The sequence below is a fragment of the Larus michahellis genome, chromosome 1, assembly GCF_964199755.1.
Source record: "Larus michahellis chromosome 1, bLarMic1.1, whole genome shotgun sequence".
Taxonomy (NCBI): Eukaryota; Metazoa; Chordata; class Aves; order Charadriiformes; family Laridae; genus Larus; species Larus michahellis.
The window spans coordinates 56,197,637-56,221,220 of NC_133896.1; the positions used below are offsets into that span (position 1 = coordinate 56,197,637).

Sequence of the window (23,584 nt, forward strand, 5' to 3'; positions counted from 1 at the left end):
TGAATAATTAAAATCATCTATGCTTGCCTAGCTGGAGATGAGCTAATGATGAGGAAAGTGAAAGGTGGAGATTTAAAATTTTCCATTAAACTTTATTTGGTGCATTCCTTACAGTGCTACCATACACAGCTTTCACCATTGCATGAATGCAGACTTTTTCACTCAGTGTCATTGGAAGAGGACAGGTGTTGATGATAAAGAAAAGAAAGTCTCTGATTCTAAACTAAGTGGGTCTGAACCACAAAGATCTGTCGTTACACATCCACATCATTGGTGAACTGGGTGCTTGCAGACTTCGTTTCTCTAGTAATGGTCAGCCAAAGATTTTCTAACATATGTCACTTTGAGAAGTGAATCGGGGCCACAGCCTACAGTTACATCAACTCTGCGTGGATGTAATCACACTCATTAAAGTAGTACTACTCCTGATTTGCATAAAGGACAATCATCCTAAACGTTTGTTTTTCCCCAAGGAATACATAAACACAGTAAACGGCTACTTTAAGCAGCTTCTACTCTCCAACCCCACTGCTGTTCTGCAGATTCTATTTTCGCACTTATTTTTTTTTCCAATTTGAGATGATCTAAAGCTTCAGAATTGTTTACTCAGTCTAAACTGATATACAGCTTTAGTTTTTTTAAAGCAGTCTAAACTGATAGGATGCCTGGGATTAGCATACGGTTTTAAGAAGACATTTTGAAGCCTGAGATCTGCTAAAGCCAGAAAGTTGACAGGAGGAGCTGTGCCCTGGAACTGGTGCTCTGCTCCCCAGGAGGGTAACTGGAGAATTCGCGGCAGGCAGGAGCTTTTCCACCCCACCTTGGGGTCTCTGGGGAGGAGGAGAGGCGTGATCTGCAGACCCCCCCCCCCAGAATAAACCTCAGATACCTGTAATTGACCCTTGTGTGGCTCCAGGCTCTTTGCCAGAACTGTGCCCACGTTTCCCCATGGGTTTTTTTGTCCCATCCAAGCAGCCATTTTTCGCTTTCAGATACTCTCACTTCTACTAACCCAGCTGCAGGACACCTCTCCCAACAGCCTCCGTCCCCTCGCCATGGGACCTCCCACAGGCAGTTCTGCTCCTGATATTTTCCATGTCCCTCCAAAGCTTCTGGAAGCAATGCACTACTGTCCAAACAGTGATCTTGGTTCCACCTTGGACGTGCCAACATTGTCCCTGGAAGCATCAGGCATCACTATGTTTTTCCATAAGACTCGTCATCTTGGTTTTTTGAAGAGGGAGCAAGGCCAGGAGAAAGATGCCGTGGCTGGTGTTTCAGAGCGTCAACTATTTCTGGGAGTAGGAGCAGCACCTTGAATCCCTGGGCATGGCTGGAGGAGGCAGCTATGCTAACCTGTGCCTTGGCCAAATTCAAATGAGCCTAGGCATCTGTGGACTGTGAAGACAGACTAAAACCAGCTGCCTTTGCCCTCCCTCCCTTTCCAGTCACTACAAGACATGGCCAACACTCTGCTTGGTACCAACATACAGCCATTTGGAGTAAGCGATACAGAAAGAGCCAGGCAGCAGAAGACAAGAGAGCAGGGAAGGGGAAAGAGAAATGCCCCTGGAAGAAAGGAAGGGGACATCATCTCCCAAGCACTCACATTGTGAAGTTCTCCTCCATGAAGCAGCGGTTGCGGAGCAGCCCAGCCCACAGCTGCACCCCGATGATGCCGAAGATGAAGAAGACAAAGAAGCAGAGAAGAAGGACGTTCCCCAGCATGGGCAAGGTGTCCAGGAGCAAGTTCACAAGGATGCGCATGCCTGCAGGGGGAGAAGAGAGCCAGAAGGAGCAAGTGTGGGATAGAGGAACAGAAAGGGAGAAAAGGAAGGAAAGGAGAGGGAAAAGAAAGATAAATTTAGGAGACGTAAAAAAAAAAAAAGCCACGTGGAGATAAAAGCAGACTGTCGGAAATTAATTACTGCCCAAACCAGGCTAGATTTATGATCATTGCCCCTTCTTGTCCTAACCTCTACTGACAGGCAGCCCGCAGAGCTGCTGTGATGCCGTGATCTCTTAACCCTAGGCCTTTGTCTGCAGCAGCGAGAAGAAAAGGGAATGAGACTTCTGTAACCATCAGCTATCTGATAGCCCTCCCTCCCCCTTCCCTGCAGAAGGGCAATGGAGTGAAAACTCTGCCCCAAAGGTGCACAGCAGCTCAACAGCCCCATCCTCAGAGGGCTGAGGCTGAAAGTCATCCCAGTTCAATGTCTGCATGCTGCAAACCATGAGAACTTCATCGACGGCCCAAGGCCAGCCTGCCTGGCAGGATGAATCTTTCCAGCACACTCAAACAACTGGCATAAATTAGTCTTCTCAGTGACAGTCTCATCAGGGGACAGTCATGGAGACCACACTCCTCTCTCTTGTCTAGTCCTCCATCCCCAACAGGGCTGCAGCACACAGGTAGCAAGCACAGCCTGAAATGCTCTCGGCACAGCACTTCTGGCCCCTTATTTTTCTTCTTCTTTTTTTTCTGATTACCTAATGAATTCTTTCAGTGGTTTTATTTCTCCCTGACTCTTCAGCTCACGTAGCCACAAGTAGGGGTAAGGATAGGCTTGTTTCTCCATGGAGCTAGTGACTTTTCCTCTGCCCTCCAGGGATGTTGAAAGTCTAGAAATCCCTCTGAGCAACACCGCACCGCCTTTACCCCTGCACACACCTCGTGGGGTCGTCTCTCCTTGCCTCCATGGAGGTCCCTCCCCCAGGGGCTCAGGGAGTTCCTTCACTGAAGATGTTCCATGTAGGCCAGCAAATAATTAGCTAATTAGGTATTTATAACCAGTTCATTACTTCAGATGGCAGTGGAAGAGGAACGAGGAGGGGAAGATGAGATTAGGATTCTCTGACAGCCCTTTGAGGCACAAGTTAATCCCCCTTGTGTGCCCAGCGTCAAGTAATTAGCCACACGATGCTGTGCACTACGCTCTATCTCTATCCCCCAGGCTGCTCATGCTGCGGAGAGGGGAGGGAAGTGGTACCTGCGGGGGGACATGTAGGCACAGTGAAGAAGAGGGAGAAAGGCACCTGGTGTGGGGCACCAGAGTAGTTTAACTCAGGAGGGAATGCTTTGGGGGTGGATGAGGGTGGGAGAGACAGGAGCGGTATTTGCAGGTAGGCAGTGTGTAGGAAAGAGAAGATGCCTAAGGATGGCTACACGGGATCATGAAAGACAAGGAAGGATGGCATTAGCTCTAAGGCCAGGCTGTGGAGCAGCAGCTAAGCTCTGCTTGCCTGACTGCCCAGCTGTATCACTAGTCACCAGTTAAGGCAGTTTCTAGACAGTACATCAGTAAACTCAGCAGTGCAGGGGCGCAGCTCCAGCTGCTGGCTGGGGATGGCGGACATGCCATGAGTCACTGATAGCTTTCTGATCTGTCACCGCACAAAGCCCAACAGCGTAGCCACAGTGCCCTGCTGCCTGTCACTGTGACCTGCCAGGCTCTGGAGCAACGCTCGGCACAACACGTCGGCTTTAAGGCCACACACCCTCACTGCAGTGCGGCGTGTTCCCAGCATTAACACTGCTTCACAGCACGAGCTTGGTAGTTCCCATAAACTGTCCTGGTCAGTACATTAGGGAGAGCCAAGTGACACAGGAAGCTGTGCCAGCAGCGCCGCAAGAAGGGGGTGATGTTTTTCAGATCAATTGATGCTAGCTCCATCTCAGAGCAGAGGTAATGGGAAGAATGAGACTGCCCTTATGCTAAAACACCCAACAGATAGAACAGACATCCCCAACAGAATCTTACAGACAACACACTTGTTGGATCAGAATTTGCAAAAATTGGTTTCGTCCATGTTCCAAGAGAAGACAAGTGACTTGCAAAACTTGCCTGTCTTTTCCTTGGAAACATCCTGCTTAGCCATACGTTCTCCATCCTGACTCTCAGAGGGGCTACTGATGGTACAAGGACTTGGATCCACAGCTCCAAGATCATAGCAATTGCCCTCATGCTAGGCCCTCTGGGGTACCTGGGCCCATAACCCAAGAACCAGCAGGTGGCCCCAGCACTTGGCATCTTTTCCACATCACAAAGAAATTCAGCATTGGTGGGTTCCATTTCTAAGTCCAAATGAAACCCAATTTTTATTTTTTAAAAATCTCCTAGTTGAACAGAGTCATCCTTCTCTGACCATTGATGCTGACTGTGGATATGAGATTGCCTCTCCTAAAAGGAGGAATGCTGAAGCTACACCCATCCAAACATCAACTGCAATTCTCCTATGGGCCAACCACCCCTAAAACAAATCCATCACTTCACTTTGTGCAAAGCCTCTTTTGCTTCCGGCCCTAAACCACAAAGCAATTGCTCTGGGAACCCATTTTTTGCCAGAGGCATCAGTTTTCCATCAAATGGACCTCCTCTGATGAGTTCACCTAGTTAGTGCACGTATTTCAACTACCGCTTCCATATGGAGGAAAGGCACAGTGTAAATACAAGCTCAGTACCATTGGTTCTCTTCATTGTTAGCCTCCCCTGATGCCTGCAATACTCATGCCAGAGTCCCTGAGCCCCGTCCTCTGCTACAGCATTTTGTCAGTGCCCCTCCTGCACCTGTGCCAGTCCCTATGGGTACTCTGGGGGGAAGCCCTCGCAGCCTCCCCATCCCCTCCTGAGCCAGCAGCCCTGCATGGGTCTGTCCATGGCTGGGGCTTTGCAGTCCCCCGGACCCAGGAGGGGATGGTCCGGTCCAGCAGCCACACTAGGGCATGTCCAGGGAAGGACCCTCACTGCCAGATGTGTGAACGCTTTTGTGGGTAGGAGGGGATGAGCCCCACTCAGGCAGGACCCACAGTGCAGTGTGTTTCAGGGTCTGCACAGCCTGACTGGGAGCAGATTGCAAACAGTCCCCAGTTACTCAAGCGTTCACGAGGCGTGGGGGAAAGAAGGAGAAATGCTGAAAAGCCTAAGGGTGGAGGGTGATGATCTACTGCAGACCTTGGTGGTTGAGATAATAAGCAGCTTGCAGGGCAATGGAAATGGCCAGAAGGCATATTTGTCAGTGCAGCTTTGGGAGCATCCTGCCCTAAAGAACTAGAATACCTCTCTTTTCCAAGGTGCCTTTCCCGGACAAGCCCCCATCCACAGCAACACCAGCGTACAGAATCATAGAATGGTTTGGGTTGGAAGGGACCTTAAAGATCATCTGGTTCCAAACCCCCTGCCATGGGCAGGAACACCACCTACTAGACCAAGCTGCTCAAATCCCCATCCAGCCTGGCCTTGAAATCTTGCATGACAATTTCTGGAAGGTTCTGGAAAGCTAGGTTCTTCAGCAAAGTCCTGCTGCTGCCTTCTTCCTACCTTCCGCTGCCTCTGCCTGCCTCTCTGCCCCTTTACTTTTATCTCACTGTGCCTACATGTCCTCTCTGCCTCTGCATCGCTCCACAGCGTACATGCGCTCGTCTCCCAGCCTCCCTCCCCACTGCTGCCTTTCCCCACATCCCCGTTTGTCCTTTACCATTGGCAGAGCAGAAGCCACGCTGGCTCACAGCAAGGAGGGAATATAAAAGAGACAATGACCTTTTCCGAAGCAGCCTTTGAAAAAAGGAGACGTTCCCTGAGAAGAGAAAGGAAGAGGGGACGGGCAGTCTGGAGGAAAAGTAAGGAGGGAGAGCATTGATGAAGCAACATTCAGCAACCAAACAGGCTCCCAGGGCATCAAATATGAAAAGGTTTTGCTCTTCAAGGGGAAGAAAAGCTAGAAACATGAAATATTCATGAGTGCCAGGTGTGGGCTCTGAAAGGCCTTTTCTCTTCCCCACTCATCCTCACGAGGAGACCAGTGGAAAGGAGGAAATGAAATGGCATCGGCTGTGGGCATCCAAGGAAGGGTCCTCACGAAGCAATGGATGCTCAGATAATGCTTCTCTGCTGCTCACCCATGCCCTTGGGCAAGGGGTGGGGGGAAGGGTGCTTGATGAAACCTTGCTGGCAGGGCTACTCCTGGCAGGATATCCTGTGGGAGCAAAGCCACGAGCACAACAGAGATGCATTCACCGCTCCAACACAGCAGTGGATGTTGGGGGGAAAGTACATCACAGGGATGAGAGGCAGCGGGCGGGAGGGAGGATTGCCGGGGAGTGAGCTGTCAGAGGGACGCACAGGGCTGAGCAAAGCCAAAAGATGAAGCAAAGTCATCGAACTCCTTCCTGGGTTCCGCCAGAGAAAATCCTCTGCCTCGCCCTGGCAGCATCCAGAGGCCCTTCCTGACAAACTCTGCAGATGCTATAGTGACTGCAGCTCCCTCCAGACACTTGCCATCAACCCTGATTAACCGGGCTGTCACAGCTAAGTGGACTCGCCCAGCATGTCCCAGCCCTGGGGAAAGCATGGCAGTGAGCAGCCGGGGCAGGGCTAGGGCAGAGGCGAGCTCTGGGCAGCCAGAGCCAGCCGCGCAGTGCAGGTGTGCCCGGCGGCTTTACCGCCCCTGCTCCTGCTCAGCATCGTTCTGCCACTTTGCCTTCTCTCCGCCTGCCTCTTTCCAAGAGTGAGGACCAACAGCTGAGCTGATTCACTCCCTAGCGCTAATGACCCTGTGATCTGAACAAGGGACTAGCTCAGGGGAGGATGAGAAACCCTGTTCTTTCTGGTTTCTTCTGTCTCACCCACCTCTGAGGCTTTTGAGTTCTCCCCAGTTCTACAGTGAGGGACAAAGCTAATGTGTGCAGAGTCAAAAGTGGATAGCGGTTTGAGGCAATCGTTCCCTTGCTTAGAGTAAAGCAGATGGAAAATAACATAATTCTCAGCACCCATCTTTTCTGCATCATGGGCCAAGCCACCAATTGTCATTTTAATTGGAGCAAAAGCAAATCTCTCCCCATCTCCCCCATCAGCATTTGTGACTGTAGCTGGCAGGACATTTTGCAGAGTGCAAAGACCGAAGCATTGTTCTGTCCCTCAGCCAGGCCACTTGTCCAAGCTTGCCTTCTTTCCTTCCTCCCCTGCCCCAGGACACATGGCAGTCCACCCAGCTAGCGCGGGGTTGGCACGATTTTCCTGTGCATGTTTCTTTATGGGAATTTTCAGAACTGAGGAACCATTCCAGCAGATAGATGGTGATTCGCAGAGAGCACACAGGGAGAGCTGCACCTTTTTTGTGTGTGTGTGGTCAAACCCTGTAGATAACTAATCTTCATTTGTGTGCACAGCGCAAGCTGGTGGTCCCACCCGTGGTCCTCGTCACTGATCCCTTGCTGATCCAAGGCTCAGCTGTCATTTCACACATTGTGTTCATTTACACTAGCTAAAATGTGGGGCCAAACTACTGCAAAAAGAAACCAATCAGCTGTGTCTGCAACAGTAGATTCATCGTTATCATAACCCACAGCTTCCCTCACCACCCAGAGCTTTTTCTCTTTGCTGCATTCCTCCCAGCTGAGGCCTCTCCTGCAAACGCACGTGTAAATGAGAGGAGCTCGGCTGGAACAGCCAGCGTGCAGCTCCAGATGCCTTCTTCTCAAGCTGCAAAGCCAGCCTCACTCACCATTACCATCACCATTATCAGACCATTACCCTTTGCTTTGCACCAACGCAAGAGAGAGCACGTCCAGATGGCTGGCCTGACACAGGTTAAATGAACCCTATGGAAAAACAGGTCCAGCTGACAGTACTGGGTAGCGAGAGCACTTAAACCAGCTCTAGGGCTAAGGAAAACCTGCCCCAGACACAAACGTGAAACACTGGCCTCATTCAGAGGTAATCAAAGTCTTTTTACTGATATCTCCATCAGGTTCCCAGAGCATTTGTAGGTTATGTTTAGGGTTGGGGGTTTTGCACTTGCCAGTTGTCAGCATGATCCACAGTTTAGGGGCACCACTCGGTTCCTCACCACCACACCACTCGCCAACAAGTGAAGCTTTCAGGCACCTCTGACTGGCTCAGACACCTCATCCAGCTCAGCCTGTTGATGACCTAACCTCCAATTATCCAAATCTTTGTCACTCCTCAGCTTGACCACAGACACAGAAAATATCAAAGCATGACATTTCCAGCACTTCTAAAGCTTTAGCCAGTACAAAAAGCTGCTGCTGCTCATTTCCTCAGTAGCACGAGCACACTAAGCCTCACCTCAGTGCAGTGACTTCCCTTAGGATACTGAATCAAGTTCAAGCATTAAGTATCCTCAGTCCTTACCTTCAAAGTGCTCCTTAGCTTAAGCCCAAGGTAGCCAAAAGAGAGACTAAAGCTCCAGGAAAAACCTCTTGGTCAGAGCTTCACCCTGCTGGGACAACAGAGCTCTCCAGAATAGGTTTAAAGTGTATTGATGTAAGAGCAAGAGCTCTCTCAAGCTTGTTCCAAAGCTGTAGGAACAATTCCCTTGGGAGCCAGGGACTAGCACAGACCTCACTGCGTTCCACTTCAAGAGCAAGATGCTTACCTTACATGGATCAGGTCAGGACAACACAAGCGTCAAAAAGAAAGGGAAGAAGAAGCAAAAAATACACCACTTAACAACAGTCCCTCCACACACTTTGCTAAAACAACCACCAAAAAGAGAGCGGCAAATGAAACCTGAGACATGCTATTTTCCTTGGGGGGGGGGGGAAGATGAGAATACAAACGCATGGGTGCTGCTGGCCACGATGCTCAGCACACTGCCGAAGGAGGCTCAGGTGCAAGAGCCAGGGCTGAATCTCAATATTCGGAACCTCTCAGACCTTTCCTTCCTACCTGCCCATCAAATGCCATGTGCACATCAAGGAAACAGGTGCCTCCTAGTGAGACTTAGCATACTGAAGCATCAGCAACCTTGAGAGTTATAATTCCCTTTCGCGTGGTATATAGCAGCAAGTCCAATGGAGCCCTGGCCTGGCTTAGACCACAAGTGGTTATCACCTAATTTCTTTGCTGGAAACCTGCAGTAAATACTACAGAGAAACAGCTTCCATCACAGAGCAGAAAAGATCTCTTTACAAAGGATTTTTTTTTAAGAGAATATCAAGATATCAGAAGAAAAAAAAAAACCCAAAACCCCCCAAACCCTCTTGCATAATGCTAAGAGAAGTACACACCAAGGTGAAGGAAAATTATCTTCTCACCAGATCATAAATAATGCCATAAATGAGCTATGGCCTGAAGACTCAGGCTCTAGTCTTGCCTTCCAATCCTTTTGCAGAAGGCAAATGGTCTAAACAGACCCTGTGGAGCCAGCTCAGTCCCAAGCTCTCCTATTTTTCAGCTTTGCCTAAGGTGTAGAAGACCCAGCACACAAAATAGTTCCTCCCTGATGGGCTGGAGCCTCACCAGCCCTACAGAGGGACTAGAAAACAGAGCCATGCCAGGTGGAGCTGCCAGATGCTTGGAAGAAGCAAGCCTAGAGATGAGGCCTCCTAATTGCAGACCTGACCCCAGGGTGACAGTGGCCTCAAGAATCAGGGCAAAATCCAGAGCATGTACCTTGACACCTAAATGCTGACCCTTCTGGAAAAGGAGGGACCTCGGTCCAAGCTTTGCTGTGACCCAAACAGAAGGACACACCTCAGCTCTGCAGCAGGCTGCACCCTATTAGCGACGCTGTGAGCCCAGCTGAGGTCCATGGACAGCAACAGAAAACTTATCCACCACAGGCACTCATATTCAGTATGTGCCACCGTAGCACAGCTGGTAGCCACATAATCTGTGGCATGAGCAGAAATGGACACGGGGAAAGGTCTCATCCAGGAGCCCCCTTCTTCACTCTCTTGCCCCATTAACCCTTGCAAGTTTTGGGCTGTTAAGCAACTTTGTCTTGGAGAGTGATGCCGGGTGTCAGCTTATTTCTTAGAGAGGTGTCTCTCTGGGGGATTGCTGTCATTCTGTTCTTTTTCCTAATACTGAACATCTAATAAGCAACACCTACTACCACCTGCTACTGTTGTTCATTCACTGATCATCTCATTTTTTCCCCATTTATCACTGCAATGATGACTGCATTTGCTTTCAAGTGAAAACTCTATTAAAAACATACAGTGCCAGCTTTTCTTTCAGAATTGCAGGGGTCACCTAGCACAGGGGACAAAAGGTAACTCCAGTGCCGTGGCTGTAAGCTACTTGCCTCCGTTCTATAAATACCCTTAAGTTCTTTATGCATCTCTAGTGCTGTGTAAGTAGGACAGAATAATGCAAAATATTATGTAAAACAGTGTTAATGTAACTTCTGGTTAAGATTTTAAGGGAGCTAATTTCCTCTTGCTGTCACTAGCATGAATCATGTTTCTTTCTACTGCAGGCAGTGATGTGACGTTGGGCAAAATGTGTGTGAACAGGAGAACCGGGCCTGAGATACGCACAGATTGAGAAATTTAAGGTTATGGTTGTAAATTGCCCTGCCCACACACACGAAGCGTAATTTGCATTAGTGTAATATGACATTATCTTTCACCCCATAATACACTGTCATTATTGCTCACATTTCCATGGTATCCATTGCTTGATAGGTCCCATGGGACAGATTTTGCAAAACAGCTCAGCTCCCATTTAGGCAGCAAAACTACGTGGCTGGGCTTTCGAGAGCGCTGTGTACACTGGAGACTGAGCTTGTTTAAACAGGCAGCAGAATTGCCACAATGGGAGCAACAAGGAGCTGAGCATTTTTACAATTCCGGCTGTGCAGGTTCCCCTAGAGGAGAAAGGAGAAATAAAGATTCCAGCGAAGGTCTCTTTATGACTGGTTTTGGGGTTGTGTGGTTTCTTTTTTTTTTTTTTTTCCAGGCTTGCTTTACTTCCAATAACACAAACTCTGAAGTGCTGTTGCTAACTCTTGTGATTTTTATCAGGAGCCTTGGGATGCACGACATAAACCTTGAGGCGTGAAATCTTGCTATGACTTGACAATCTCGGATCACAGTAAAGAAAAAAAAGAAGAGAAGAACTTTCTATTCCTCACTACTATGGGGAGGGTAAAAGAGGACTACAAGATCTGAGTCACGGGTCTAAAGGTCTGAAAGCCATGGGAAAAATAAAAATAACCTGTGATTTTTTTCCTTTTCTTTTTCCAAATCTCATTATTTTAAACCCATCTGACAACTTAAAAGCACACAATTTGTGACTTTTGAATACTTGGTTACACTAACAGTAAAATCGAACAGACTGGTTCAGAGAGGGAAAGATGACTTTATCCCATGATCTGTGACTACAAAAAGAGGGACTAAGCAACGTATGGTACAAAATGAGGAATTATCAGGTCTACGTTTCCTGCACTTCAGTGTTCCCCAGGTCCCTGCCATGATGTTACGCTAGCACAGGGATAAAATTTTCGTTTTGTTTCCCAAATTTACTTTGATTACCTGTTTAAACACTTTGCAATTTATTGCACACCGTGGAATGTGCCTGAAAAACAGCACTGAGATCAGACAAGTAAATAAAACGGCAGCCCGTCTTCAGCGGACGAAGACTTCCTCCAGCACTACACGGTGTGGGTCTGTTACAGCCCGCTCAGTTTGTTAAAAAGCCCCAGAGAAGCGCTGATTTGCAAACCCATACAGCATATTTGAGGGTCAATAGATTTTTCTTTACACTAGTCCTTGCCCTTGTTTCGGTTTTGCTTTCCTCCCCTTCTCTCCCTCCCTCAACTCCTACTTTCTCTGCATTATCCTACACACAGAGGAGCATCACGCCTTGGCGTGCCGTACCCGGCAAACCCTGCCGCTTGCCTCTTGCGCATTTCTCCTTCAAACCTCGTTCCTTCTCTGCTCTCCTCTCTATTGATCCTCACGCTGCTCTCCTCCCCCTCACACTGCTTCCCTGTATCCTGAACACGCCTGCCTGAGTTAGGGCTCCACTGACTTGATAAAGAACTGCGCTGCCCAAGGAACAGCACATACAGGAAAGCGCAGCTCTGAGTTACATTTCCATCTCCGATCTGCACCCCTCTCTGAGGAAAGGCATCCTTTAAAGGCCTGCTCCGGGCATAAATCACATTGGTGTGTTCAGTGCTCTGCTCCACTTGGCTAGGAGACTGGGTTGGGGGAGGGAGGATATAGACTGAACTCAACCCTGTCGGTCAAGTCCATCCCTTGTCGGCTTTTCTCCATCCTTTTACTGCCTGCCTGCCTGGGACAGAGCCTACAGAAAGCTGGCAGCTTCATCTTTGAATGCATCTGAGCCTCAATAGCCTGACTAGGGAACGAATAGGGCTTTTTGACCTCTTAACTTTTGTGTATGGATGCTGCAAGAGAACATCGCTCTTGTCCCTGTACCAACCTGCGCAGGACTGTGGCTGCGTGTGGATAAATCTGCGTGTGTACACATTTGCACGTGGTTGTAAGTATGGTTTGCGTGTCACTGAGATGTGATAATAAATATTTACAGAGAGGATTATACGAAGAACTGTGGATGAGGTAAGTTTAAATACTTGGAAAATAGCAACATCTGAGTTTCAGTTATCTCTTCACAAATAAACCTGTGAGGGGAAAACTCGTACTTCCAAATAGTCAAATGGAAGAGTACATTTTTGAAAGTAAATCAACATTGGAAGAGGACAAGCAAATGACAGTCCTCTTTCAAAAAGACTGAGGCATCTGAAGCAAAGACCCTGGGTGGGGGGAGAGGTCTTAGAAGAGGAGTCTCATAATCCCATAATTTCCAACTGCTAGGGCAGTACTGTGCCCGTCAAACGCGCTTGCTTTTTTGTCTGATCTAGCAGTAAATGAGACTGTTTTACAGCCTAATATATCTCAGTCAGAAGCTAATTTCACACACGCTCATCAGTGAAATTAGTTCTTCAAAAACACATTTAGAGAAGTAAATGTCATCACTTTTCCCCAGTGCCAAGCGCGGGGTTCATAGCCAGACCACTCTGTCTTAGGCACTGCTACAGTACCAAACACAGGTAGCTTGGTGTATAATACAGATTTATGGCAGAAAATATAAATGCAAAACATCTACTTTTCCCATTCCAAGGTTCGTCTGTTTCAATAACGATTTTTATATTGCTGCTTTGATCTACTGAGCTGAACGCAGGGCTAAGAGTTAGGAGATGTCAAGTTGTATTCCCGAGTCTGCTGGTGACACTCACTGGGTCTCACCCACCTGGTCTGAAACATGAGGAAGATTAAACTAACAAGCCTTGGTTTATATCCCTGAGATCTGTAGAAGAAAAGCAGAGAAATCTGGTCTATTTGGACCCACGGAGCTACTACAGTAACAACAATTAATAAAGAAAAATGGAGCTATACCAAGATTTTCCTACACAGTGCTTTTACCAGAAAAAAAAATAATGCTATTTCATTGAAACGGAAACACTCCAGTGTTGTGATAGTTATTGAAACATTGTTTATCAAAAAGAAAAGGAAGACAACAGGAGAAAGCATTTTTATAAAGTTGAAATGTTCTATTTCAACACTTCTAGAATGGTGTGGTTGAGGTTTTCTGATTTTTAAACTTCTGTGTCATGAAAAAGCATAGGAAAAAATCAAAAAGCCAAACAAACCACCTAAAATTAGGCAGAATAAAACCATATTAAAATGGATGGGAAATGCTCGCTCTTGTTCTGACTGAGGAAAGACACATCTAGAAAGAGCAGAACTTCCCACAAATCTGAAATTCTATTTCCCGCACAGCCAGTAATAAGAATATAACATTATATTTCTAACGCCTATACCTCCACGTAAGTATTCCTGCACTTTCACACCAAGTATTCGCACATGTATACACTTTCTATTCAATAAAGTTGCTATGCAACACTCTGCAACAGACTCCTTCACTTCCGCACAGTGTGCTCAGCTGAAGTAATCTGCTTCCAAATGATGAATCAGTTACTAAATTGTAAGTGGAAACTCGAAGACATCAAACACAATGCAAGGGACTCTTCTTTGCATAACACCGATGCGACAAGAAAGAGTAAACCGAAGAAACATTTTCTGCTCCAATGTCAAAAAAACCCATAGTAACAGAAGCAAAAGAAATTCAAACCATCAGAAAATAGTACAGAATCCCTGCTCAAAAGCAGGCAAAAATAAAACAAAACCAGCCTCCCCCCTAAACCTTATGCCCTGCCATGAGAAGAAGGGATGAAAGAGCTAGCAGAAACAGCAACGTTTCACCTAGCAACCTGCCACGCAATTGCGAAAGGACAATAACAACAAATAGATGTGGAATTTCACCCCAAATCCAGGACACAGGCATGCCCAGTTCAGGAAGCGAGTCTTCTAACAGAGACCTGGAGGGTTTTTTTTTCCTCCTTACACTTGTTTGCTGACTCGCGGGGCTTGTCGCACCAGCTCATCTCCGTGGAATTAAATCACATGGTAATAGGACCAGAACAATCTATAATTTTTTGTTTCATGCATTTTTAGATAAAACCCCAAAAGGCAGCATTTCTGGGGCTGTAGTCAGGAATGCAAGAGATAAGCAGGAATACTAATGAAGGTGTGATACATATGACAAAACTAGGTCCCCTCGTGTTTTCTGTAGTACACTTCAAAGATTACATGCAGATGGAGGAATGATCGGGTGGGGCAGAGCCACAGACTTCTTCATCCAGAAGTGAAATCCTAAATGGTCAGTAGCGCATCCTGCTGAGAATTGCGAGAAATCCAACCAATTGCTGGTAATCAGTAGCTAAAGATCAGCTCTAACCCTGAAGAACAAAGGTTTGAAATCTAGAGGTGTGCCCACGCGAGCTCTGATCCCTTGGACATCCCATTTTACTTTACTTCATTTACAGTGTCCAAACTTGATTTTGGGCTGGAAGGACCTCCCACCGCAGCAGGTTTTACAGTCTAATTACACACCGGGTGGAGAACTTCCTTAATGGACTTTGCATTTGCCTCCACCTGGTTGCACTGGATGTCCTTTTCTTCTATCAGGGTTCAGATAGAAGAGTCTATGCATCCTTTACACCATCCATAATGAGTGCAGCACACACAAATAGCATTTGTCAGCTCCTTGTGGGATGTTATTTCAAAGCCTCACAACTATCACTGTAAGAAAGGGCTCATGTTGAGAATGAACACAGGTAAGCAGAATTTAGACATATCCAGTTTGGGCATTTAATCTTTAGCCTTGTGTCCCGGTTCTGGCAGGGATAGGTTATAATTTTCACAGGGAGCTGGGATGGGACACAGCCCGGTCTGACTCAAACTAACCAAATGGGTATTATGTGAGCCATGCTCAGTATTTAGACGGGGAGCTGGCAGGAATCTGGCAGGAACTACCGTTCCTTTCACGTAGAGGGGAGTCCAGTACACTTGGAATTGACTGCCCCAGAGGTGGAAGCACAACCCTTCCATTTTCCATGGAATGATCCAGACTGCATTGGGACAGGGTGAAGCTCCAGAACACCTGCAATACATTGACAACATCATTGTATGGGGCAACACAACAAAAGTTTTTGAAAAAGGGAATAAAATAGTTCAAATCCTTCTGAAAGCTCTTTGTGCCATAAAACAAAGTAAGGTCAAGGGCCCTGCACAGGAGATCCAGTTTTTAGGAAAAAAAATGGCAAGATGGATGCCGTCAGATCCCAATGGATGTGATCAACAAAGTAGCAGCTACATCTTCACCGACTAGTGAAAAGGAAACACAAGCTTCCTTAGGCGTTGTGGGTTTTTGGAGGATGCACATCCCAGATTACAGCCTGGTTGTAAGCCCTCTATATCAAGTGACCCAGAAGAATGATTCTAAGTGGGGCCCCAAGCAACAACAAGCCTTTGAACAAATTAAACAGTAAATAGTTCACGCAGTAGCCCTGGGGCCAGTCTGGGTGGGACAAGATGTTAAAAATATGCTCTACACCGCAGCCGGGGAGAACGGCCCTATCCAGAGCTTCCAGCAGAAAGCACCAGCAGAGACTCAAGGTTGACCCCTAGGGTTTGGGAGCTGGGGATACAGAGGAACCAAAGTCCGCTATGCTCCAACAGAAGAAGAGATATCGGCAGCATATGAAGGGGTTCGAGCTGCTTCGGAAGTGGTTGGTACAGAAGCACAGCTCCTCTTAGCACCTCGACTGCCGGTGCTGGGCTGGATGGTCAGAGAAAGGGTCCCCACCACACATGATGCACCTGATGCTACATGGGGTAAGTGGGTTGCATTGACCACACAGCGAGCTCGAATGGGAAACTCAAGTCACCCAGGAATTCTGGAGCGATCATGCATCGGCCAGAAGACAAAGATTTTGGAATATCACCAGAGGAGGAGGTGACATGTGCAGAAGAGGCCTCACTGTATAATAAACTACCAGAAAATGAGAAGAAATATGCCCCGTTCACTGATGGGTCCTGCTGGATTGTAGGAAAGCATCAGAAGTGGAAGGCTGCTGTGTGGAGTCCTACACGACAAGTTGCAAAAAACGCTGAAGGACAAGACGAATTGAGCCGGTTTGCAGAGGTGAAAGCCATCCAGACAGCTTTAGACATTGCTGAACAAGAAAAATGGCCAGTACTTTATCTCTACACTGACTCATGGATGGTCACAAATGCTCTGTGGGGGTGGTTGCAGCAGCAGAAGCAGAGCAACTGGCAGCACAGAGGCAAACCCCTCTGGGCTGCTGAATTGTGCCAAGATATTGCTGCCCAGAGAGAATCTGGTTGTGAAAGTACGTCACATAGATGCCCATGTACCCAAGAGTCGGGCCACTGAGAAACATCAAAACAACGAGCAGGTGTATCAGGCTGCTAAGATTGGCATGGCTTAGCTGGATCTGGACTGGCAACGAGGGTGAATTATTCATAGGTCTATGGGCTTATGACACCTCAGGCCATCAAGGAAGAGATGCAACGTATAGATGGGCGTGTGACCAAAGGGTGGACTTGACCATGGACACTACTGCACAGGTTATCCACGAGTGTGAGACGTGTGCCGCAATCAAGCAAGCCAAGTGGTTAAAGCCTCTTTGGTATGGAGGACGATGGCTGAAACATAAATATGGGGAGGCCTGGCAGATTGATGATATCAGACTGCCACAAACCCTCTGAGGCAAGAGCCATGCGCTCACAATGGTGGGAGCAACCACTGGATGGCTGGAAACATACCCTGTGCCCCATGCCACCGCCCGGAACACTATCCTGGGCCTTGAAAAACAAGTCCTGTGGCGACATGGCACCCCAGAGAGAACTGAGTTGGACAACGGGACTCATTTCCGAAGCAGCCTCATAGACACCTGGGCCAAACAGCATGGCATTGAGTGGGTATATCACATCCCCTATCACGCACCAGCCTCTGGGAAGATAGAACCATACAATGAACTGCTAAAAACTACACTGAGAGCAATGGGTGGTGGGACCTTAAAACATCGGGATACACATTTAGCAAAAGCTACCTGGTTAGTTAACACCACGGATCTAGCAATTGAGCTGGCCCTGCCCAATCAAAACTTCCACGTACTGTAGCAGGGGAAAAAGTCTCCATAGTGCACATGAAGAATACATTAGGGAAGACAGTTTGGGTTAGTCCTGCCTCAAGCAAAGGCAAACCCATCCGTGGGATTGCTTTTGCTCAAGGATCTGGGTGCACTTGGTGGGTGATGTGGAAGGATAGGGAGGTCCAATGTGTGCCTCATGGGTATCTGATTTTGAGTGAGAATAGCCAATAAATCAAATTGTATTATGTTAATTGCTAAGAACCCAGCCACTGCATGTCATCATTACTATAATTGCTATATGCCATATCAATGGTACTACAGTAAGAATCACCCAAACTAATGACAGATGGACTTTGATGAGACTGAGTAAAGAGCAGCGGTGATGGGATCAGAACTGACCTCAGCAACTGGCACCCAGCGACTTTCTCGAGATCAACATCTTCAACCCACAGACCGTGGACACGGGCCACATCAGATACACCAGCCACGAGCTCTGAATGCAGCATGGAACAGTCCAGCACCACACACCATCTCACCTGCCCTGAGAGACTGTTCTAACAGATGGAGCCCCAAGTGATGGATTAAATGAACTCAACAGGTATTTTAGAGTGGTGGCCTATAGACTAAGGGAATGATATCTGTATGTATCTATATGTATATATATATACCAACAAGAGGGAAAAGTGGTGGTAATTAATTGGAAAGTGTAAGATCTGGGCATGACATGAGTGGTATAGAATAAGGGGTGGATAATGTCCTGGTTCTGGCAGGGATAGGGTTAATTTTCACAAGGAGATGAGACAGGATACAGCCAGGTCAGCTAACCCAAACTAGCAAAACAGTCAGTATTTTGCTGGTGAGCTGGCTGGGGCAAGGGGCAGGAACTGCTGCTTGGATGGGGTCTTCCCGGATTTGGTTGGTGAGTAGTGGTACATTAACTGTGTTTTGCATATTCCTTTATCAATATTATTTTTGTTTTCCTTTCTTTGCTGTTCTGTTAAACTGCCTTTATCTCAACCCAGGAGTTTTGCCTTTTTCTTCGCTTCCCCTCTCATTCCAGCTACGGCCCCCGAGGTGTGAGCAAAAAGACCGCGTGGTTCTTTGCTGCTGTCTGGGGTTAAACCAAGACACCTTGCCCACCTGTCAGGAATATGAAATTAGCTTATTTCACTTATCTAACAGGTGATGCTTTTCCCTCAACCATGTTGCTACTGTTTCCTTAGAGTCATTCTGAATTTCCTCCCTCCTAATTTTCTGGCATCACTTCTTTTTTAACTTCATGTAGTATGAAATTTCCCTCAAATTTCTCCAGAAATTTCTCACTTTAGTATGTGGACTTTTCAAAAACTTGCTGATTACTAGAGCATTACTGTTCTTTGGGCACCAAATAATCTGCCCAGATAGACCACTTCAGCACTCTTCCCCTCGTGCAGAAATCATTCAGGTTCCTAATCACTTTGTCCACTCTCCTGATAATAATCTGCCATTATTCAGTCCACACAGCCGGACTCCTGTAAAAATCGGTCCCTACCTGCGTGCCCACGTGGAAGCCTTTGAAACGGCCACCAGTGAACCCTACACCACCTTGTCCCACCACAGCCTTCTGAACACGGCCAAATATCTGCCTTTGGGATTAACTCCCTGCCGTTCCCCAAATATCTCATACTCCCACCAAGACCTCAATCTCTCTCTACCTCTTGCTGTCTTATTTCTCACTTTCTTTGCTAGCACCTGCAGCACCTCCAGCTTGGTATCATCAGTACATCTCACTAATAGACTTTCCTCTTGCTTCAGATCAGTAATGAAGAACTTTAAAAAGACATTAAAAAAAGATTTGTGGCCAAAGGTCCCATTAATTATGTTTGCTGTACCCCACTAGGCACCTTCTTCCAATGCAGCTCATTCCCATTTATCACAAGCCTTTGTTTACAGCCTCTTAGCCAGTTTTCAACCCTCAAGTCAGTGCTTCCTCTCCTAGGGAACCCGATTTCTTTTTTTTTTTTCCTTTTAATTAATGGCAGGATGTCTTTCTTCCAAAATGTTTTTTGCGTATAACCACAGATTTATGTAGCGAGAAAGATACATAAAGATTTAACCACAGACTGGAAATTAGAACAGCATCAATTTCATACAGGTAGAGTTTTATACTGATAAAAGGAGCACACAGAATGTGTCACGGCTGGGACAGTCAGGGAAAATTCAACAGCCTGTGCTCTGCAAAGGTCAGATGAGATGATTGAAAGCGTCCCTGGTGTCTCCACATGGACAGAGCGGGCCCCTGGTGGACCAGTTCTGATGCCGCTCACACTGCTCCTCCTGGGGCAGCTGCTGCCAGCGATGGGGACAACTCCAGCTGTGCCAGCCGATAAACAGGAATAAAACAAGGCCTCGATTTTTTGTCACTCAAGCTTTGCTCCTGACCGCCAGCAATTAACATAGCAGATGTCTACAGGAGTCAATTGGATATCGTTCAAGATGCTCTCACTTGACACCAAGGTTAAGTCTACACTCATAACAGGGATCAGCCCTAAAGGGGCCTTTGAGCACGGACTCACGGGACTCCTAATGAAGCAAGGAGGAAACAGGGCTGCATAACATGAGGACGGTGCTGCCCTCACACAGCCAGGCGTATGCTTCATGGAAGGGGTGAGCCTGCCATGCACAACCTCTGGGCCACACCCTCGCAGAAAAAATGGCCCCCTCACCACAGTGTGTGCCCACAGCCAGGACTGGGGCTGGCTCCCAGCCCTCTCCTCTCTGGAAAAGGAGCAGAGAGCAGCAGACAGGCTGGTGGAGTTGTTTTGCTGATCAGCTATAGCAAAAAGGTGGTTTCTTGGCTCATATCTTGATCACCCCATGACAGACCTGTTAATTGCCTGGGTGTGCACTCAGTGCCCAAACCAGCTGCTTCTCTGCCGGGTGCCCTCCTGCCATGTTGGGCACACAGGACTGAGCCTCAGTTCTGCCAGGACACCTTCCAGCACCTTCTATCCCTGGCTATTGTGCAGAGATAAACATTCTAGCAGGGCTTTTCATGGAGCCAGAGACCCTGAAATCCATCTCCACAGCATGTTCAAGAAATGGGTGGCATCGTGGAAGTGACTTTAGCACAAGGGAAAACATAATATACAGATCAGGAGGTTGTGCAAAATTCCTCAGATCTGTAAAAGAGAAAGGAGAATCTGAGCTCAAGAGAAGGATTAAGAGAGCTCTGGCAAGGTCTTAACCACTGCAGAAAACCTGATTAGGAAGATTATGGGGAGGAGCAGAGACTTCCTGCCACTCTACAAGACAGAGAAACTTGTGGAAGAAACGCCTAAAGTCTCACGGGGCTGCATGTGTCGGCTGCTGCCTTAGCACGGGGAATAGCCAGAAACATCGAAGTGACACACCAAACCGAGTTCAGCGCTCGGTTCACTTCCATCCACCTGGATACAACTACTGTGAAGCCTCAGCCACCTCCATCAATGTTTCTTGCAGTTAAATAACAATTACAGCACCTGCTTACTCGCTCTAGGGTTGCAGGGAGAACAACACTGCCTTGGGGGGGGGGGAAGGAGAAGCAAAGGAAGGGAAGAAGAGGGAAGAAAGAGTTCAGCACCAATAAAAACCGCAAAGCATGGCAAAAAGGCTGGTCTTATCCTCATCCTCTGGGAAGGGAGGAAGTGAGGGTTATGGAGATGCCACCTCCACCACGGGAGAAGCACATGTGCATGGCACGTGCCCCAGGGCTGCGGGCTCACATCCCGGGGCCGCAGCACCTCACCTGGTTTGCATGCAGACCCGAGCTGGGGGCTGTGTCTGAGACCTGAACGGTGCCGGCAAGCAGCCGTTCGGCTGCTGACACATCCCAGCTCACACACAGCCCCGTGCCCAGCGGCGCTCAGCTCCGCTCATACACAGGCGCCAGCTCACAGGGGGGACAGTCAGCACAAAAGAAGGAGTACAAAGCACAGGGTGAAGAGGAGAGAAAAAATAGCCCGTGCTACACACCCCTAAGCTGTAACGGCATGAAAATTTTTCAGATGAGAGGATCTGGAAGAGCATGTGAAAGCCTGAGCAAACCAATTCTCCCTGCTTCCACCAGCTCACCCCTCTCCGGACCTCACACACATCCCATTTTGAGCCTGCAGACATTATCAAACCTGCAATGTCCTTCAGTAAGAGTGAGAAAAAACGCTTTACTGTGTATTGTTCAGCTTCAGCTCCTGAGCCATCAGCATGGTCCTGCATGAAGGATGACCAGGGCTGATATGCTGCAAGACTGTAGTTTTCCTGAGCATCCAACAAAACCTCTTGGCCCCAGGGTGGGGAAAAGCCTGCACACACTGTGCAGCAGCCTCCACTCAGTTTGCACCTGAACCCAGCCTGGAAAACACCACTACACACAGCCTGCCTGATCACGGATTCCCCGCAACCCAAGCTGAGCAGGCGTGAGAGGGAAGCATGACTTACTAGGCACACGGTTGATAGCTTTCAGGGGTCTCAGGACGCGGACAGTACGGATTGCAGACAAGTTAATGTTTTGGAGATCCAGGGAGTACTCCACCATCCTGGAGAAGAGGAAAGAGAGAGAGAGAAAAAATACGTTTAAAAGAATCCAAAAATCTTGGCTTGAGTCACAGAGCCATCGTTTCTTTATTGAAGGGTTTCTCCAAGTTGTGGGGATGAAGACTGAGCCTTTAGGAGCAAAGCTGAAGCCTCTGGAAGCCCTCTGGGAGCAGGACAGGAGCTCACAGCTCCCCTGGCAGAAAACACAGCCCTTCCATGGAACTTGGGAAGGCAGAAGACAGCAAGCGGTGAGAGCATGCCGTGAGGATGCAGGCCAGGAGCTGTGGTAACACTTACCTGCTGCAACCATCAGGAGGGAAAGGAGCTGGAAGAAGATGCCCCGATGAGGAGCGTGTGGTCCTGGTGAGGGCAAACACGTGGGCTGGCCATTTCCCACAAGGCCAGGGAGGAGGGAGGCTGCACAGCCGGTTCTGCTGAGCACAGCAGGGTGCTCCCCTCATTTCACAGTGGGGGATGAGGTCCCTGGAGGCAGCTTCAGCTAACCTGTTTTACCTCACATCGAAGCAAACTCTCTACTTAAAGCGGTAACTGCTCCAGCTAGGTGGGAAGGCTTCTCCCATAGCTGTGAATCACTCCTTTCTGACACCAACCAAAAGGAGAAAAGCCTAATTTTAGGACGTATGCTAGACCTTAGCTTTCCTAACCCAACAACATACTCCCTAAATAACCTCAAAGTGCAAATAGCTATGACTAACGCATTGGCTTTGCTGCAAGAGCAGCAGGTGCAGGTGAAAAAATTGTGACCTGGCCCAGCATCCCTCACAGGCCAGTGCTGCCCTCCTTGCCCAGTATGGCAAACGCCCAGTAACTTGCCTGCCTCTTGGAAAGCACGGCAAGAAACTGGATTATAACAATCATTTACCCGGGCCAGCAATTTCTACCTGAGGATCTCAAAGCTTTTTGCATGTTTCAGTGAACACAGGTACATGAAGCCTCCAGGAAGACATGGGCTGTGGTCACCAGCTCCCCTGGGGTGACCCTGATGTGCAGACGGGATCAAGAGTGTGACAAAGTTGGCAGGTGAAACAGGAGCAGAGTCAGGACAGGAATGGCTTCTCCTGGATAACGAACCCACAAAAAGCTCCCTTTTCCTTGGCCTTTCCACACGCTCAAGAGACAGGGAGGGAACTGGGGACACAGCCTTTTGTTACTGCAACACTTCTCAAACCAAAAGCATTATAATTTATGTAGAAAGACCCAATAGTCCAGTAACCTAACATGCATCCAAATCCCTCTGCCCAGAAACCGCTGAAGAATAAATCAGAGAGCTTAAGTGAGACATTGAGAGGGAAATGGGGTACAGCCAGTCTGTAAGAAACATCAGGGAGAAGACTTGAGTGAAACGGACTGAACCTTCTATCCATCACCCTCTTTGCTCAAAAGGACGTTGAAGAGCAAATGTCTAGTTATGTCTACACCTTTCACAAAGGGGACTTGTCAGAGTGATAGATTTTCAAACACAATAGGGTAAACCTGTCGAAGTGTTGTGATTGTTCTCTCTCGTGCTCTCTTTCTTTCTCTCCCTCATTCCTTTCACTCTGTTCTCTCATGCACTTTGAGGGTAATTGCATGAAATAATTCTTCCTCTGAAATGCAGTGGCATTCATTTACCTCCCTGGAGCTGTCAGTTCCACATACACTGAGTGCAGAAAGAGAGAGGAGGGATTTCGTGCAGATAATCAAAATATTCACCCCCCTTAAAAAATGCAACACCAAA

At 47.9% G+C, this 23,584-nt stretch overlaps 1 protein-coding gene across 4 annotated transcripts in view; it reads right to left on the minus strand.

Moving 5' to 3' along the window:
- Nucleotides 1-23,584, minus strand: part of CACNA1I (calcium voltage-gated channel subunit alpha1 I) — a 187,236-nt gene that overhangs the window by 59,552 nt on the left and 104,100 nt on the right. For all 4 annotated transcript variants that reach the window (XM_074578472.1, XM_074578492.1, XM_074578481.1 and 1 more), the window contains 2 exons: nucleotides 21,751-21,848; nucleotides 1,610-1,769 (listed from right to left, as the gene is read on the minus strand). In XM_074578472.1, the coding sequence (XP_074434573.1) occupies nucleotides 1,610-1,769; nucleotides 21,751-21,848 (258 nt within the window). The remainder of the gene's footprint in view (nucleotides 1-1,609; nucleotides 1,770-21,750; nucleotides 21,849-23,584) is intronic.